General features: G+C 47.7%; 5 protein-coding genes across 5 annotated transcripts; 4 read left to right on the forward strand and 1 right to left on the reverse strand.

The window, feature by feature from the left end:
* Window positions 1-11804: 11804 nt before the first annotated feature.
* CLAFUR5_20168 (uncharacterized protein) lies at window positions 11805-12923 on the forward strand (the record flags this gene model as incomplete). Its single annotated transcript, XM_059463005.1, has 2 exons — window positions 11805-12188; window positions 12243-12923. 2 exons carry the CDS (start codon window positions 11805-11807, stop codon window positions 12921-12923), a joined length of 1065 nt encoding a protein of 354 aa, XP_059318915.1.
* Window positions 12924-13139: 216 nt separating this feature from the next.
* On the forward strand, window positions 13140-13636 carry CLAFUR5_03854 (uncharacterized protein; the record flags this gene model as incomplete). Its single annotated transcript, XM_047903002.1, has 2 exons — window positions 13140-13202; window positions 13262-13636. The coding sequence occupies 2 exons, from the start codon at window positions 13140-13142 to the stop codon at window positions 13634-13636; spliced, it is 438 nt and encodes a 145-aa protein (XP_047758043.1).
* Window positions 13637-13916: 280 nt separating this feature from the next.
* On the forward strand, window positions 13917-14159 carry CLAFUR5_03855 (uncharacterized protein; the record flags this gene model as incomplete). Its single annotated transcript, XM_047903003.1, has 2 exons — window positions 13917-14069; window positions 14124-14159. The coding sequence occupies 2 exons, from the start codon at window positions 13917-13919 to the stop codon at window positions 14157-14159; spliced, it is 189 nt and encodes a 62-aa protein (XP_047758044.1).
* A 723-nt stretch (window positions 14160-14882) lies between these two features.
* CLAFUR5_03856 (uncharacterized protein) lies at window positions 14883-15533 on the forward strand (the record flags this gene model as incomplete). Its single annotated transcript, XM_047903004.1, has 2 exons — window positions 14883-14930; window positions 14988-15533. 2 exons carry the CDS (start codon window positions 14883-14885, stop codon window positions 15531-15533), a joined length of 594 nt encoding a protein of 197 aa, XP_047758045.1.
* Window positions 15534-17690: 2157 nt separating this feature from the next.
* Window positions 17691-18335, reverse strand: CLAFUR5_03858 (Hsp70 nucleotide exchange factor; the record flags this gene model as incomplete). Its single annotated transcript, XM_047903006.1, has 1 exon — window positions 17691-18335. The coding sequence occupies one exon, from the start codon at window positions 18333-18335 to the stop codon at window positions 17691-17693; it is 645 nt and encodes a 214-aa protein (XP_047758041.1).
* Window positions 18336-18581: the final 246 nt, after the last annotated feature.

Here is an 18581-nt window from a genome sequence, read left to right on the forward strand (position 1 = left end):
AGGTAGATACTAGGTGTCCGGATGTTTACTAGCCTATAGGCTAGTAAACCCTAGTTACGTGATCTAGTTATATAACACACCTACACCTATATACTTGTCCTACGGCCTATATATTCTTAATATAGTATATCGGCGGTAACTTCTCCTTCGGGTTATAATTAAACTACTTATTTAAGAATTAGTCTAGATTATTAGTAGCTATTATACTTAGCTTAAGCTCTCCGCCGTCGCTCTTACGCCTAGTAGGTATAATGTAGAAGTACTTAGCCCTAGGCCGGTACGCGTATATCCCCTACGCGCGTTAAGAAACGCCCTAGTAGTCTACTTCTTCATCGTCTATATCTTCTAGGTTATATAATAAGACATTTAGCTCTACTCCTCCTACTATAAAGCTCGCTACTTCTCTAGTTAAGGGCTCTAGTCCGTACCGTACTAGTACCTCTTTCTTCTTCTCGCGGTAGTTTAGGGATTATACTATTGTCGATGTCTTATTCTATAGATAGTAACTAAAGTAGTAATCCGATCTAAATACTACCTCGCCTATCTCCTAGAAGATGTTTAGGTTATACGCTATAAGCTACGGTAGGCTAAAGACGATATCGTATTCGAGGTCGGTAACGTAGTATAACATTTGCTCGTAATAATCGCTAATAACTACGTCTATAAGGGCCGCGTATATAATCTACCGCGTAGTGGCCGTTCTATCTCCTAGTATTAGTCGTCGGCTCTACGTTAAAGGGATTAGGGGTATTATATATTTGCGTATAAATTTCTAGTTAAGAAAGAGAGAGGTAGAAGTAGAATCTATAAGTCTCGAGCCTTTCTATATTATATTATTACGGGTAATACTATATAAGGGTATATAGCTAGCTATTACTTATCTAGTACGTATACCGATATCTTAAGCTCCTTACTATAGTCTATTACTATCTCTTACATTCCGTGTCTCTTAATCTTATACTCTTTCTATCCTAGGAAGTTTAGGTAACCGCTATCTACTACGCTTAGGTAGCGGTCGTACTATTTCCCTACTACGGATCGGCGGCTAGGGAACTAAGGTTTACGTTCGGATTCGGCGTAGTATTATATAGACGCGGTAGGCGGTAGTCGCTATCGTACCTATATATTAGGTATTTAGGGTTAGTCGATACGTAAGAACCTATACGGTAGTAGTAGTACTTACCCTACTTCTTAGGGTCTTCGCGCTACTTACGGTTAAGCGTAGGTAGGTTCTATAGATATATCGGTAGATCCTCCTTCTTCTTAGTACTAGCGTACTATAGTAGGCGCTATACTAAGGCACCTACTATACCGGTAGCGGTACTAGTAACTACGTTACCGTTATTCTAGTTATTCTAGCCGCTATTACCGTTCGAGTTGCTATTACTACGGGGGCGCTCCTTCTACGGGTATAGTCGATCTGTCTCGTAGAAACTCTCGTCTAGTACCGTATACTCCTCGATAACTTCTTATATACTATCTAGGCGGCGGTCGACTTCGCGGTCGCCGAAGGTCTTAATAAAGTACTTACGGTTTAGTCGGTTACGGAATAGTATAAGCTCGGTCTTATTAGTTAATAATATCTAGGCGCGTAACTTCGAGTAGCGGGTATAGAAGGCTATAAAGGTTTCGCCTTGTTCTTACTTATAGGTAGTAATATTAACTATAGCCTTAGTTCCTTTATTACGTATACTATATTAGCGTGCTTTCTAATCTAATAACTCTTCTCTAGTCTTAAACTCTTTAAAGGACTACTGTCTAGGTATAGGGATCCTCGGCTTAATACTTCGCTAAGGATTACCTTACGTCTACCTATATACGAAGCGTAGACTTTCTACCTTAGTACGGAAGGTTACTATAGTTAGCTTTAGGAGAACACTACTATACTAGCTATTAAAATTAGGGTCGTTATCGTTCTTAAAGTACTTAGGATTAGGTATACCCTTACCGATCTCTATACCGCAAGTAAGGGTACGGTTAATAGTAAAGAGACGTTCTAGAAGGTTAACTAGTAGTATCTAGGTACGGGTATTACGTATTCTCGAGTTACGACTATTATTAGGTCCTAGTCGCGGACGGTCGTTATTACGTCCTCGGCTATTATTACTACGGTTATCGTCGTCTCTATCGTTATTACTACTACCGCTACCGCTACGTCTACTAGTAGCTTCGCGATACTTACGTATTAGCTACTCGAGTAAGGTCTCGCGTAGGCGGGAACGAGAGGGTCGGCGGCCTAAGCGGCCCCTACCTCCGTTCTATATAGTGTCTCCTACCTTAAGCCGAGCCTTTAGGTTATCGACTTCTTGTTATAGGGCCTAGTTCTTCGCCTTAGCATCTTATACCTTCTTCTTCTCCTTCTCGTAGATCTCGCTAAACTGCTTATATAGGTTATTAGCTTCCTTATATTTCTTCTCTAGCTCTTATAACTTAGCTAGGTCGTAATCCTTCTTACGCTTAAGATCTACTACCATTTTCTATATAATAAGCTCTTTACTTCGTAGTATCTTATAGATACGGTCGTATTCGGTATATAGCGTAGTATACTAGGTGTTCTAGAGGTCGTTAGCTCGCTCTATTATATCGAGTTGTCTACCTTTAGTAATCGCTATATTTACTACCTATAGTACGAAGTCGTAGGTAGTCTTCGGGTATTAGGATATAAGAGTCGTAAGGTTATCTAGGGTGACATTCTAGTATTCGGATACGAGAATGTGTTCTACCTCGTCGAGTAATAGATATACCTCGTCTAGGTCGCCGCCTAGGTTCTCTTCGAGCTTAAACTCGAACAGTTCTATAAAGTCAATCTTACTACCTTCTTCTCGCTCGAAGGCCTTCTAGTAAGCTTTATTAATCTCTTATTATAGCGCGACACCGGTGTCTACTATAACCCGCCGGTTATCGTCCTATATCTAACTCTAAGGAAAAGAGGAGAGGTCGGGGAAAAGAGATATACGCTACTTACTTTTGCCCTTAGGCTTAGGTAGCGGTAGTATGCCGCTATTCGCTATTTATAAAGTTATATTATCTAGGTTCGGGGGAGGCGTAACGGTACCTATATCCTGACTATCTACGAGCGCGCGACTACCTACTAATAATGTCGCCGCGTTACGTTCTCTAGGTATCTACGCGCTATACGCCTTACCGTATTCTATATTCTAATACGACTCTACGCGTTCTCGAGTTCTACGGTTCTATCTATTCCTATTATTACGCGTCCCTTACCTAGATCCGCGATCTAGGTAGAGTAGTAGAACAAACTATAAGGGCGCGCGTACTATAGGGTCCGAACGAGATAGTTATTATTCTACGAAGCTACGAAAGAGGAGCGCGAGGCGCGGCGAAGTTATAAAGTAAAGCTAAGCCGCGCTAACCCGATACGGAAGGTCCGCGGTTCAGCCGGGCCGACGTAGCTATAGTAAGGGGTCGCGGGCTACCCGTAATAAATTGTTTCTAGACTAGTAAGTACTCTACCTACGACCGTAGCCGGTCTCGTACTAAGTTTAGCTATACTAAGCGGTCTTCCCGGTTAAAGGACTCTAAGCGCCTAGTTACCCCTAGTAAGGTAGCTAACTTCTCTAATCTTCTATAGGCCTACGATATTACTTAGGTTACGGAGTCTAGTTAGTTCTAGAACACTAAGTTTAAGTATCGTAATCTAGCTTAGATTAACGCCCCGACCCTAGCTATATATAGTCTAGTCTTCTATGTTAGTCGTAAGCCTTATACTACCCGCGACGCCGCTAGCCGCCTAAAGGCCGCGTTAAAGGCTAACTTAGCTTACGTCCGCGCCTTTATTTACGAGAACGCCGAGACTAATACGAATAGATCTAGCTAGGAGGAGAACACCTTAGATAAGGAGGACGACGGCTTATTTAGGTTACTAACTAAGTCTAGTAAGTCCGCTAGTACACCTAAGGTACCTAGGAAGCCTCCTAGTAAGAAGCCCGTATCTTTAGCTAGTAAGAAGCCCGCGGCCTTAGCTAAGAAGAAGTCGGCTCCTAGGACTCGGCGTAGCCCTCGGTAGATGTCGCCGCGCTATACCCTAGACCGTAACGAGCCGTAGGAGGGTCTAAGCGATACCTCCGACTACGTTAGGTAGCTCCGCGAGATTCTAGTATAGACGCCTCTCCTAGAAGACTCTAAGGGTAAGGGCGAGGCGGTCGTAACCTCGCCTACGGTCTACGGTCGTATAGCTAGTCCTCCCGTTCTTCTAGTAGCTAAGCGGTTTAGGCGGTTAATCGCGACTAGACGTACTTTACGATTCGGCTCGATTACCGAGAGACCGAGAGGGGCTATAGTTCTATCTAGCTCCTTAGCTCGTTCGCCTATACCGATAATAGAGGATAATAATAGAGAGGATCTAGAGGTAGTACCTAGTAATTTCCGGTTTCTAGGTTAGAAGTAAGGCTCTAAGAGTCTAGATAATAATGAGCCCGAGGCTACTTTATAATTTAGTACTACGTTCTTGTTTTATACGAGCAATAGGTAGCCGAGTAGCCTAACTTAAGAGTACTATAGACTAATAACCCTAATTAATAATTCTTACGACCTAACTCTCTTAGCGCCGCTTTAGTAACTAGGCTTGCTCCTATAGTTTCTTCTTCGTTATCCGCTACCTCAGTCCCTTTAGGCGAGCGGTCTTAGCTACTACCTCGGCTTCTTAAAGCAGCTACTATAATAGGTCAGCTTGTCTAACCTCCGGGTCTACTAAGTCCGGTATATCTATATCTAAAAGGCTATTAGCCGCTTTAGGTTCGGCTATAACTTCGTCCGCTACGCTTGATCTAAGCAATATTCCCTAAGGTAGGGCTAACTCTTTTTCGTCGGCCTAGGGATAGAGCGTCGAGCTAAATACTTTAATCTCCCTAACCGGTATCTCCTACGGGACCTTAGCGGGTTAAGCTAGGGTAGGGATAGCTTCCTAAGGACTTTCTTGTTATAGAGGCTAACGATCTTCCTAAGTATCCTTCTCGAGTAGTAGGGAATATACCTAATCTTACTCCTCGCCTACTCTTCTTAACTTAATCTAATAAGATCGCCTTTAAGACCGAAGTACTTTAGCTAAAGTCTTTCGCTCGCTTCTTTTCCTCTAAGTATTCTTTATAACTCTAAGGTCTCGCTAAACTTACTCTAGTGAGTCAGCTTCTCTTCTTTAACCTTCCTCTCCTACTAAGAACCCTCGCGCTCCTACGTAAGGTTAGCTACGTTCTTTCGTAGTCTAGAGTTCAACTTGTTTCTTTAACTACTTAGCCTCCGGTATAGTTAAAAGGTCCTTTAGATCAAGACTCGTGTCTTGACTAGTACCTAGAACTTCCTTAAGTTCTAGCTTATCTTCTAAAATACCGGACCTATCTAGAAGTCTCCTAGCTAGATACCGATACTAGAATTTAGCTAGATCCTTATATACGGCTAATATAAGCCTATTCCTATAAACGAGATGCCTTAGAATCCTACCCGTAGGGGTCTAAAGTATATACGTCCCTAGGAAGCTCGCTTTACGGATCTTATAGGGTCTAAAGTACTTAGGTTCTAGCTTACGCGGATCTAGGTTTATTAGTAAGACCTATTCTCCGACTTTACGTCTTAGCTATACCTCCGGCGGAAGTAACTTTAGACTTATTAGGTTCCTAGTCTAAGCTCGAGAAAGTAGTCTTTTATTTACGAGCTAACGTATATAGCGGACACGGACGATACGCTTCCTATAGTCGTTTACTAAGCTATTCTTAGCTCGTAGCTCGTTCTCGTCTTCTAGGATTCGTAGGTATTAGCTATATATAAGGTAGAAGGGGCTAAGGTAGGTTATTATATACTAGTAGTATCTAGTATAGTAGATCGCTTTAGGTAGGAAGGTATCCTATAGCCTAATATCGTTACCGATATATAGCTTTGTTAGTATCGATCCTAGTATACCGTTTAGGTTTTCTACCTTCCTATTCGTTATAGGATAATATAGGGATACTAGACGATAATTAGCCTTAAACTGCTTTATTAGGTAGCTTATAACCCTACTTAGGAAGTTCTTACTATTATCTAAGAGGAGCTCGCGGGGTGGCCCGTAGTCCTAATAGATTCTCTCGTATAGGAATACTATAGTTGCTTTAGTATCCGTACGCGGAACGGCCTAAGCGACTAGCTAACCCGTAGCGTAATCTATCGCCGTAATAATATACTCGTTTCCTAGTAGACTCTTCGGTAAAGGCCCTACGATATTAATCGCCTATCTCTTAAAGGGCCTAAGCTTATTGTTAACCTAGTAAAACCGCGGCTCACGTGTTTTAGGCTTATTAGGCTTCTTTTTCTACGTTAGCTAGTATCTAGGGTAGGATTCGATAAACTTTTGTACGTCCTTTCTTATACTAGGCTACTAGGCTCTTATCTCGAGCTAACCTATTAGCCCGGGCGCCGTAAAGTATCCGTATCGCTAGTATACGTAGTTTACTAGATTAAGACGCTAGGTTAGTACGAGGAAAGGCGCTATTCCCTTATCGTCTAGAAGAACAAAGCCTAATCTAGGTTCCTTAGACTCGTCGATTAGTAGGAGTAGCTCGAATCCCTCTTCTCGTACCTTAATTAAGCTCTCGAGGTAGGGACCGTAAGTAAGTATCTATCCCGTCAACTTGAACTACCTTATTAGTTTAGGGAATAAGTCGGTCTCGTTAGCTTTGAATCTTATAGCTACGAGTTGCTTAACCGGCTAAGCTAGGTTAGTAGGTCCTTCTCCGATAAAGTTAGGCCGACGGGAGAGCGTATCGGGAACGATCGCCTCTTCTCCCTTACGATATCTAATATCTAAGTTATATTACTAAAACTCTTTAGCCTATCGTACGATCCTCTTACTCTAGCCCTTAGTGCTATTAAGGTACCTAAGCGACTAGTAATCGGTTAGGATCGTAACCGTATAGCTATTTTCTACGTAGTTGTCCTAGGTTCGGAGGGCTTCCTTAATTACTAGGCCCTCCTTTTCGTAAACTAGGTAATTTAGCTCGGCTCCCTAAAGCTTCCTTCTAGAGAAGGCTATAGGGTATAGCTAGTTATTAGCTCCTATTTAATAGAGAGTAGCGCCTATAGCCTATTTAGATATATTAGTCTTAATTATAAAGGGCTTCTTAGGGTTAGGCGGGATTAGTATAGGCCCTAAGGTTAGCGCGAGCTTTAGGCTCTTAAAAGCGTATACGTACTAGGCGTTCTATCGTACTAGGCGACGCTTTTTCCGCCTAAGGGACTCGTCGCTTTCCTTAAGAAGATCTAAGAGGGGTACTACGAGTTTTACGAAGCCCTTAATAAAGCGGCGGTAGTAGCCTACGAGGCTAAGGAACTACCTAATCTACTATATATTAGTAGGCGTAGACCAACTATTAATCGCGTCGATCTTGTCTTATAGTAGCCTAATCGAATTCTTCTCGATCTAATGCCCGTAGAAGGTGACTAACTTGACTCTAATATCGTACTTCTTAGGGGAGTAGAACAGTTTAGCTTTCTTTAGGCGGTCGAAGACCTCCTTTAGGTCTTTTTCGTACTATTCCTTAGAGTCTAAGAAGACTAGGATGTCGTCGAGGTATACGACGACCTTCTTCTAAAGTAGGTCTCTTAGGATCTCGTTTATTATAGACTAAAACGAGGCTAGGGCGTTTATTAGCCTAAAGGGTATAACGAGGAACTCGTACTTCCTATCCCTAGTATTAAACGTAGTCTTATACGTATCGGCTAAGTCGATTAGTAGCTACTAGTACCCTAAGACTAGGTCTAGTTTACTAAAGTATTTAGCCTTCGCGACCGTATCTAGGCATTCCTAGATACGTAGGAGGGGGAAGCCGTTTTTAGTAGTTACGGCGTTTAGGGCGCGATAGTCGATATATATACGCTACTAGCCGTCTAGCTTAGGGACAAAGAGGACTAGGGATCCCTAGGGTAAGGACGAGACCTTAATTAGTCCGTAATTAAGGAGTATTTAGATCTAGCGAGCCTGTTCTCGAAGCTAACTAGGGTTTAGACGGTAAACGGGCTAGTTAATAGGTCGAGCGTTACTAGTAGGGATAGTATAGTCGAAAGCTCTCTTCCGTAGGAGTCTAGCCGGGAGCTAAGGTCTCTAGATCTCTAGGAAGAGATTAACTAACGTCTAGAAGACCTAGTTACCTACCTACGGGAGCTAAGACTCGTTGTCTAGGTCCCCTACTATAGCTATAAGGCGTTCGTATACCTTATCTAAGCCGTGTTCCTCGAAGTCGATATTAACTAGGGTATCGTCGGGGAGTCGCCTAAGCGAGTAGAAGAGCTAGGGTCCTTTATATCGTATAGCGAAGTCTACTAAATATATAGAATTAAACATTTCTAGCTCGCCTTCGTCGTCCTTTAGGTCGAACACCTTAGAGTACGACCTGATCGTATAGTACCGGCTACGCCGGTCCCGTAGTCTAGTAGAGCTAGACTACTAGTTTACGTTAGGGTTGACTTCCTAGAACTACTTAAGGCCTAGGATAAGGTTAAATCCTTCTATATTAATAACTCTAGCGGGGACTATGTCCTACTAGGTACTAATCTAATATAGTAGAAGGACACCCTAAGTAGAAATAATCTCCTTACCGTTTAGGAGGACGATCCTTACTAGCGGTAAGTCCCTAAAAAGCGATCGAGAGAGTTACTTCGATTTTCGGACTAAGAGGTATACTTTAGAGGCTACGTAGTCTAGAGTAACCTTAGCCTAAACCTAATTAGGTCCTAGGTAGGCATCGATAGTAAAGAGCCCTCCGCCTATCGCTATTAGCCTCTCTATCGTATAGTCGACCTCCTCTTTAGTCTCCGACTTAGGTTCTTTAGATAAAGATAATACTCTATCCTCTTCTACTTGTGTCTACTAAGCCTTACCCTTAGTAGCTAGGGTCGTCCTATCCTAGTAGGATTCTCTAGATAAGGGTATAGAGGCGTCTAAGAATCCTAAGTACGTCTACCTCGATTAAGACGTCTTAGGCTCTATTTTTTAGCTTAGAGTAGTCGCGTACAAAGTGGCCTATCTTACTATAGTTATAGTATTCTTCTAAGCGTCCGGAGGGGCCTCTACGATTACCTCGCCCGCGTCTACGTCCGCCGCGGCCTCTACTACGGCCTCTACCGCGCGCCGAGCTACCTAAGTCGCTCCGGAGAGCTATAAAGGCTTTAGTATCTCTATCTATAAACTTCTCGACGGCTAATATTATTACGGCCAGCTTCTAGTCTCTTCCGCGGCTAAGATAGAGTCGCTAGTCGGCTATAATAGCCTACTAGAAGTAGACGCGGATATTCGTATTAGTCGCTTCGAAGTTACGATTGTCTAGTTTAGCTAGTATATCGGGCTTTAGGCCGGCTAAAAACTTATATAGGTAGGTAAAGTTATCTAGTAGGGGAGTTATACGGCTCCTAGTTAGCCTAAGCGACCTAATAAAGGTCCTAATACTCCTAGTTTAACGGGTAGTCTCCTACTTACGCTAGATCTACTCCTAATAGTCTAGGTCGACTATAAAGTTAGAGATCTACGTAATTATGTCGTCGAAATCGCCGTGCCTAAGATAAGGGGGCTTTAGGCGCGTTTCTTCGATAGCTTTAAACTATAACTAGTTAAAGTCGCTACCGACGAAGCTACTAACGAGCTCTAGTTTCTCTAGGTCGGAAAGGCGTCGTTTAATAATCTATTTCTTATTTAGGCTAATCTAGGCTCTAATAGACGATATCTAGTTAAGGCACTCGTCGTTCTAAGCGTTAGACTTTAGAACAGGGGGATCCCCTATCCTAGGTGCCTTACCTCTACTAGCTAGCTCGTTATATAGGCCGAAGTTATCTTCGTCTAGGTAGTCCGCCCTATCTATCTCCGCGTCGCTATCGCGGTTAGGGCGGCGGTACGACCGAGTAGCTAGGGGTATAGCCTAAGTGGCCCTAAAAGTGTCGTTTAGGCTAGTAGGCTAAGCCGCGTAGTTATTGCCTAGGGCGCGACTATAGGCTAGGCCCTCTCCGACTAGATAAGTAGCGAAACCTTACTAATCCGGTAGGTAATAACCGCCTTAATTAGGGTATTAGTTAGTGTCCTCTATACTAAAGGTTTAAGTAGCCCGCCCCGTTCGTAGGAGCTAAGATAAGGTTAGTAAGGTTACCTCACTTAGCTTTAGTACTAAGGTCCGACTGAGGCGTAAGTTAGAGACTTATAGCTTAGGAGATTTACTTATAGGCTAATTTAACCTAATAGAAAGGCTGAAAGGAAGGGAAGCTACTAGATGTGAGAACCTTGGCGAGTGTGAATCTGAGATACAGAAAAGCTACCTGAGAAAACTCTAAATACAAAGCTGAGCGCCAAGCCGGCGGTGTGTTCGGATAAGAACGTCACACCATAAGTCGTGCGCCGTCATGTGACTGGACCCTGAGCGGGACCTTCCGACAATGCACAATCGATCATTCTCGCTGAGACCTTCCACAGCGACAAAATCGTGTACACCCGAGCCACCCTCACCCAAAGTTCTGAGCTCGTATCCGATACGTGACACCACGATGGTGGTCAAGAGGACCTCGCGCCGGGCATCATTACCTCGCATCTGACGATCGACGACAACCACTGCAGCGATGAGCGACGCGCGACTCCTCTTCCTCTGCGATTAGATTGCATATTCCGCTGCGGACGAATCGATGAGCGAATTGTCGCCAGTCAGAGGCAGAAACCGCTTGTACAGCCTCTTTCGATCTGCGACTACCCCCGGCATTGCACCCGAACCTCACTTCGTCTTATGTCGGAACGATGAGCAAGCGTTGCTCGATGTGGCATATGATTCGCAGATGCGAGAAGAGGTGGCACATAAATTAACCAAAAAGTATACCTCAGGTCGTGGTTGCTACAGATGAATCTGCTGGATTAGGTACACAGACCTGGTGCCAGTCATGGAACGAGCATGCTGAGAGCCAACACAGCGAATGCCTTCGCTACAGACATGTAGCATCTACAGACTACAGGCAGGTCTCAGCAGAGGGTGCTATCGGCAAATACTCCTCGCGCCGGGCTTGGAACCTGTCGCTATCGCATCGACGCCATGAGCAGATGCGTGAAGGCTGAGCTTAGTCGGTCTTGTTCGCTGCCAGACCCGCCACTTTGACGCTGCCGGTAAGATTCAGTGTGGCACCCTCTTTGGATGTCACCAGTACAGGTACTTCGCGACCCCCGGACGAGCCGCAGACATGGTAGGGATCCCTGCGTTGGCCACGTTCCTCGTTCATCTCGTTCTCTCAAGCTCGTTGACGGCATCTGTCCAGCAATTCAAACCCGCAGCATGCTCCTATCCATATCGTTACACTAGCAAGTCTGCGCTCTCGACTGATTTGGCTGATGCTTGCCATTTTTTGCGAGGCTTATCACGATGTCGGGTTTGACTGTGGCCTCACCAACACAATCGGGTGCTTTCCATCCGGAGCAGGGTACCATCCGGTTCGTGCGCGGCTGTGATCATGCCGGGGCTGGGTGCTGACCTGTGATAATCCTACATATATGAGCGGCGCTGCCTTTGCGACTGGCCAATTCTCACTATCTCCACTAACAGCTCCGCTGCGGGTAAGTGCGAACGACTTGCATGCATAAACTGCAGCCTTGCGTACCAAGCTATAGCTGGGCACCCTTGAGAACTTGTCGCAACTCATTGATACCTCACTTCGCAGATATCATACTTGCCGCTGGACTGGAGCACAGTCATAGTGTGATTCCATCGTGAGGACCGGATTCTTATATCAGGACAAGGCCGATCTGTGGTCTGGATGTGCTAGGTCCACTGTTCGGAAAGCAGTCCGACAACCCAAAGATGGCGATACGGACCACATTGACAGGGCTTGGACTCCTTGGCCTTTGTTCCGCGATACCAGCCTTACAGCCTCGACAGCTACCGGACCAACTACCAATCGTCGGCCAGTACGAGCCATATAATAAAGCACGCGGTCCGGAGCTGCCTACACCAGGCGATCTGACAGGGGCGACGCCAGCGAAGACTGGTGGACCCGCCACTGACGATGACATTCTGTACCAACAGCTTATGGCTGCAGAGTGGAGCGTCGTCAACTTTTACCCGAGAGCAGTGGAGATCTTCAAAGCGGATGACTTCACGCAACTCGGCTTCCCGAACACGACCTATGATCGCATCCAGGAGATCAGGAACAACGAAATCGGGCACGTCAACATCATGGCTGGCGTAAATTTCGATATTCTTCGAAAAGCTACGTCAATACTAATTCCATATCTGCAGTTGATCAGCGATGATGCCGTCAAACCAGGTCCCTGCAACTACACACACAACTTCACCTCACCCGTCGAGTTTCTTGCCATGCAAACCACCATAGAAGCCGGCGGCACTGCATTCCTCCCCGGCCTCATCTCCGAAGCAGACACAAAAGATGGACAATCGACCTTGGCTGCTCTCACGGAAGTTGAGATTCGCCATAACAGCTGGTCTTTGATCGATATCTGGAAGTCCAACCCTTTTTCTGGTCCAGCTGACACTCGTTACCCGTACCCGCTCCAAATTCTCTCCGGTACTGGCGGCTTCATTGTACCCGGCTCCTGTCCGGAAGAAAACCCACCATTCCCAAGGCCTGAGATTGTCAAGCGCGTCATGGCGATCGATAGGACGAAGAGCAAAGGTCGACCGGGTGAGGAGATTGAGCTCAGCTTCCCGGTCCCGCAACTGCAGCCGCAATTTGAGGATGGCAAGGAGTATTTTGCGGTCTTCTTCCATGCGCTGAGCAATATTACTTGCGCCTACGATGTACAGAAGAAGACAGCGACTGTGCCGGACGCGTTCGACAAGGAAAAGGGGGTGATCATAGTTGTCATTGCTGATGAGCCTGGAGCTCCGGACGAGGACAGCGTCATTGCGGGACCGCTATTGATGTTGCAGCAGCCTGCGAGCTTGGTCGAGATGATGTAGACGGGAAGTCAAGCACAATCTCATGGCTTCGACGGTCTTTTCTAGAGTCAATCACTAATAGAAGGTGGGGCACAAGACGGAAAAAGCGAATTTGCATGTGATGAACGCGACTGTCCAATATGGCTTCTTCGCGCATTCATTTCTTGGCGCTTCTCATCTTTCGACTTCAACTCCACTACACACACTCAATCACCACCTCCACGATACACGATCAAGATGGTGACCGAGGACCGTGTCAACTCCGATCACGAAAACGAGGCAGAATCTGCCAAGGTCATGGTCAGTACCATCTCCTGATGACATTTCCAGGACTGAACATGCCACTGATGCTACATTAGCACTTCCGCCTACTCGACCTTCCAGACGAGCTCTGGAGCAAGATCGGAAAGCTCTTTATTCAAGACACCCCGATACTCGCGGACGAGATCACGGACGCAGTTAGGATTCGATCGCGCATGTCTGAGCATTTCATGCAGCCGCTCATTACACGTACATGCAGGGTCTTGCGTGCGGAACTACTTCCTCTCTATTGTCAGACCAGGGTGTTTTCCTACGCATTTGAACTTTCGGAGTCGGACGAACTTGGCAGATGGGTCAAGGCCATAGGACCAGACAACAGAGGGCTGGTGCGCGGGCTGGATGTGACTGAATCTTTACCTTGGAGCCGGGAAATCAGCCAGCCTACGCTTGCGGCTCGAATGAGGCTCGAATGAGAAGCCAGTGGGGCGTCGATGTTGCTTTGGAAGAAAAAGGGTGGGATGAAGGCGAGGTGACTTATAACGCGAGGTTCTTGTCGTGAACAGGGACCATGAACCAAACCAGGCATGTTGCAAAAGAGGGCTCGGTGTGGGGCCTCCTCGAACCAGACACATGACTGTCTGGCGAGGAGCTTCGCCAGTAGTCAACATCGATTAGACATTCGGTGAACGCAGATCAGTATCGCGGGTTTCGAAGTATTTGCATGTGAGTAATGAAAATCTTGAAGTGCTGCTCATGTGCCTTTCTGGCCGACGAGCTTACAGTCTCGAGATTATCTTTGGCAATCCACTCCCTAGCATTCTACATCCTACTCGAGCAAGCATGGCTGGGAAGCAAGCTATCAGAGCTAAGCGCTCCCGAGATGGCAATACCAAGGCTGAAGTCAAGGTCAGTCTCGTCAGGTGCTTCTAACGGTTCAACGTGGTACTAAATTAGATGTAGCCCTTCCGCCTCTTCGACCTGCCACCGAAACTCTGAGCACCATCGGCAAGCTGGTCATAGATGCCACCCCGATCTGTGATGATGTCGCAATCGGCTCCATCGGCTCGGCAACACAAGAGTCTCGTGCGGCCGGCCTTAGTACGACGACCCGCGTCCTACCGTCGACCCAGCAGATGAATATGACTTATCGATGCTGAGCACGGGCATGTTGCTCGAGTATAGCTAACATCTGTCTGTCATGATAGCCTCCTATCAGTCGCGCCTGCAGGATCCTCCGGGAAGAGCTGCTACCATACTACTACCGCACCGGAGTACGCATCGACATTGGCCAGCTCGGCACCCGTACCGACTGTATTGGAACATGACTTAGGGCTATAGGACCCGAGAACAGACGCCAAGTGGCACCGATACACGTTCGCCGCTCGCACTGGACCAGGTGGGGATTGCAACAGTGGACGTCCGATATGGAGCTCAAGAGGACCTATGGCAAACGCTTGCAAAAGCACTGGAAGGTCTCGGGGTCAGGGTATATGAGTCAAGTCGCGAATAGATGGGAGTAGTCATGTTGCTGTAAGAAGGGGCGTTTGGCAGGAAACGAAATTTGCATGTGACTACCCGCTTCTTCTCGACGACTCGAGGGGTTGTTTTACTAGCGGCACTTTCGAAGTGGGTCCACGAATTCCACTTTACGTGCGCGATGCACTTAAGAGCACATACTCCACCTACTTTGACAAACACCATCCTCATCGTGCCAGCATCATGGCGAAGAAGCACCGTCCAAAAGCAAAGCGCTACCCAGAAGTCAAGGTCAGCATATCCACTTCCACATTTTCCATTGTAGCATTCAACTCACCATGTTAACAGCCCTTTCGCCTTCTGGACCTACCACCAGAGATCTGGTCCAAGATCGGAATGATGGCCATAGAAGACACGCCTCCTTGCACCAACGCCTCGATCGCTAGCGCCAAGTCGCCGCCGACACGACACCGCACATTCAAGTCGAGCAGCCCCGACATCCCGACTCCCGCCATACAGATCACATGCAATCTCTCCGTCCCACTCACCAGTCAACAGCCTCCCATCACCCGAGTCTGCAGAGTCCTCCGCGAGGAGCTACTATCGCAATACTACAGAACGAAGGTCAGGCTCTCCCTCGTATACTACGACGCCGAAGCAAGCACCATGGGCAAATGGCTCAGATCTATCGGGCCCGAGAATCGACGCTTGGTCAATCGCGTTGGTATTGCTTTGAGTCCGTGGGAGTGCTCCGTGCCTCATGGCCCGGAGGGTGCCGGGGCCTTGGAGCAAATGCTGAAGAGGGATTGGAAGGTCGATGTCGAAATCGAGCTCGGCCCGTCGACTAGAACTTGGTTCCCAAGGACAAGGAGAGGCAACATTGAGTTGTTGTAAACGACACGAGTGAAGGAGGTGCTCGGATTCTCGCCATTGGATGACAGAGGCGCTGAGATGCACGAGGCTAGGAGTGTACTGCAAGGTGATATACTGAGGCTCCTTGCGTACAGCCTTCGCTCGTGATCGATTGCAGGTGAATCTGCATGTCTTTAGTGCAGCTCTAAAACTGGTTCCTTGACGCTCTCCTCTTCCACGCGATGTCCTGTAAACTTGATTCCACAACTACAGACACAGCCACCACTTCCCTCACCTTTTCACCCCAACCAACATGGCCAGGAAGAACCGCTCCAAAGCGAAGTCTTGCGCCGAAGTAGATACTGTCGAGGTCAAGGTCAATATCCACATGAATGTGTCGCTCAGCGATGACACTCACTGAACACCAGCCTTTCCGCCTCTTCGATCTATCACCGGAGCTGTGGGAGCAAGATCGGGAAGCTGGTAATTCTCGATGCCCCCTACTGCCAGGAGGTCAATATCACAGAAGCCATGCAGCCGCCACGTAGACGTCCCTGCTAGAGTCACTCGCGCTCCCAAGCTCCGTCCATAGTTCCATCACTTATCCAGCAACTACCCATTACTCGAGATTGCAAAATGCTCAGGGAGGAACTGCTGCCCTTCTATTACAACGCCAGAGTTATCATTGACATCCTGAAGTCCGGGCCTCACTCGGGATCCCTAGGAAAGTTGCTCAAAGCTATCAGCTCTCAGAAACGGCGTGCTATTGGCAGAGTAGCGGGTTGGGTTACCTATTGCGCAGCGCCAGACACCGGAGGATTCGAATGAGGCGAAGACATCTCAGCAGTGGCTTGATTATGTTGGGGAATGGACTTACAAATTGAGAGCCTCGAGCTTCCAACGTGTGGGCCTTTGCGCTGGCTTAAGGTTGAGATGTTGTGAATGTGGCGGCGGTGGGCAGGCCTTTGAGACGAGACGGCGCTTCCTTTGCTTTGGGTTGATACTGTCACAGGGTAGTACGAAGGATTCTAGGTGGAATCGTGTAGCCATCCACATTCGTGAGCGCTGGAAGTGAATTTGCGTGTGATTAGCGCGATTTCAAAGTGGCTCTGTCCGAGTTCTCGTGCTCATGCGACTTTGACCCGGCTTCAACTTCACTTATCGCAACACATACAAAGTCACGTCCATCCAAGTTAGCCAACATGGCGAAGAAGAAGAAACGCGCCAAAGCGAAGAAGTATGATGAGGTCGAGTCCGTCAAGCCGCCCAAGCCATTAAAAAATGTCGAGCCAGCCAAGTCTACGAAGGTCAGTCAGCTTCGACATCGCTGCTTGTATGTCCCTCGACTTGCCAGCTAAACACTGACCACAACCCAGTCCTTCCGCCTCCCCGACCTGCCACCCGAGCTGTGGAGCAAGATCGGAAAGATGGCCGTCCTGGACGCACCTTGCTGTTGGACGGAGACCATCGGCTGCGTTGCGCAGCCACCACGACGAGCACGTACCAAGGCCATCCGGTCCTCGAACATCCCCGTGCCTGCCGCCAGACAGCGACCACCCATCACGCGAGTCTGCAAAGTGCTTCGCGAGGAGCTCCTAGCATTTCACTACAGCAATCACATGCGGCTCTTTATCTACGACACGGGCACCCAATTTGGAACCATCGGTAAGTGGCTTCGGGCAATAGGAGCAGAGAACAGGCGGGCTCTCGGCGAGGTGACGATTTGTATCTGGTGGGGTATGCCCCTTCACCCTCTGGTGCACGACGGGGGCGGTACGGCTTTCGAGAAGTGGATGAAGAAGCACTGGAGGATCGACCTTAGGGCCAAGAGCTGCCAGATCCTCAAGTCGATTATTGGAGATATCGTCAAGTTCGGACTGCTGTGAGCAGGACGCACCGTCCTCGAGGAGCAGGACTGCATCAATTGAGTGCCCGGTAGCTGTCATCTCCGACAAACCTGTGGCGCGAGGTCCTTAGCAAAACGGCGGCTTGTAATCTTACCTCTGCGTTTGGTCAGTGCCATGACTGAAAGATCAGAGCTAGCGGAGTACAAGCATTGCTTTCATACCTCTATTTCTCTAATCGATTGAGTTGGTCATTATCATCGTAGCTCGCGTTGGCTATGCACATCGAGCGTTTCCCTTCGTTCTCTGTTCCGTCAAGTGCATGAGGCTGTCGGTTCGAACCTTGACCACGACTCTATCCTCTCGCCGCCGAGTTACCCCTCAACTTCTGTATCAGCTCATCACAAGCCTCCATATCCGCCGCATCGATCCCCTGCTTCCTCGTCCACACACTATCCGGCAAGCTCTTTTCCAACTCATCCATTCCCGGCTGGAAATTCCTCACAGTACTACTCAACGCACTGATCGCCTTCTTCCTCACCGCCAAGTTTTCATCCTCCACTGCCAACTTCGCAAGCTTCGGCACAGCGCCCATCGACAGCAACTTCTCCTGACTCTTGATGTTGTTCTGCACCGCGGTGCTGCAACACGCCGCGGCATGTCTCCGCATCTCTGGCTCTTCGTTGTCGAGCTGTTGGATGACAGGTGGCCAGAGACCCATGGGCTCCATATTGTTTGCGTTGTCGATGTTCTCGATGAGTTGTTCGAAGTTGTCCCATGCTATTAGCTTGTTGTCGAGGTCGATCTGGTCTGTGGGTGCGACGATTGCGGTCATGGCGTCGCGCATGCGGTCTGCGTCGGAGGGACCGCCCATGAGCTCGTTGATCATTTCTTGGGTGATGCCTTTGGACGGGTCGCGTCGCTGGTCGGCTGGTGCGTTGACGGAGTTCTCGGTGCTCCATTGGAGGAGTTGGTTGAGGGATTCTTTCTGGCCTGCCATGTCGATGTCTGTTGTTTCTCTGGTTGATCTCTGATGTTTCGCTGCAGTAGAGTGTAGTGTAGTTATGCAAGTTGTGCCGCGAACAAAGGAGCGATATCATTCACCTCTGCTGATGACAGAATTTCTCCTTACCAATCTAGCCCCTTCTGGCAGTTTCGACGCCAAAACGTGTTCGTGCCTGAGGCGTTGAGGCGCCGAGAAGTACGGGATGCTGTAGAACGCGTCCCGTCTATGTTGCCTGCAAGC

This window comes from Fulvia fulva, chromosome 2 (genome assembly GCF_020509005.1).
Source record: "Fulvia fulva chromosome 2, complete sequence".
Classification (NCBI taxonomy): Eukaryota; Fungi; Ascomycota; class Dothideomycetes; order Mycosphaerellales; family Mycosphaerellaceae; genus Fulvia; species Fulvia fulva.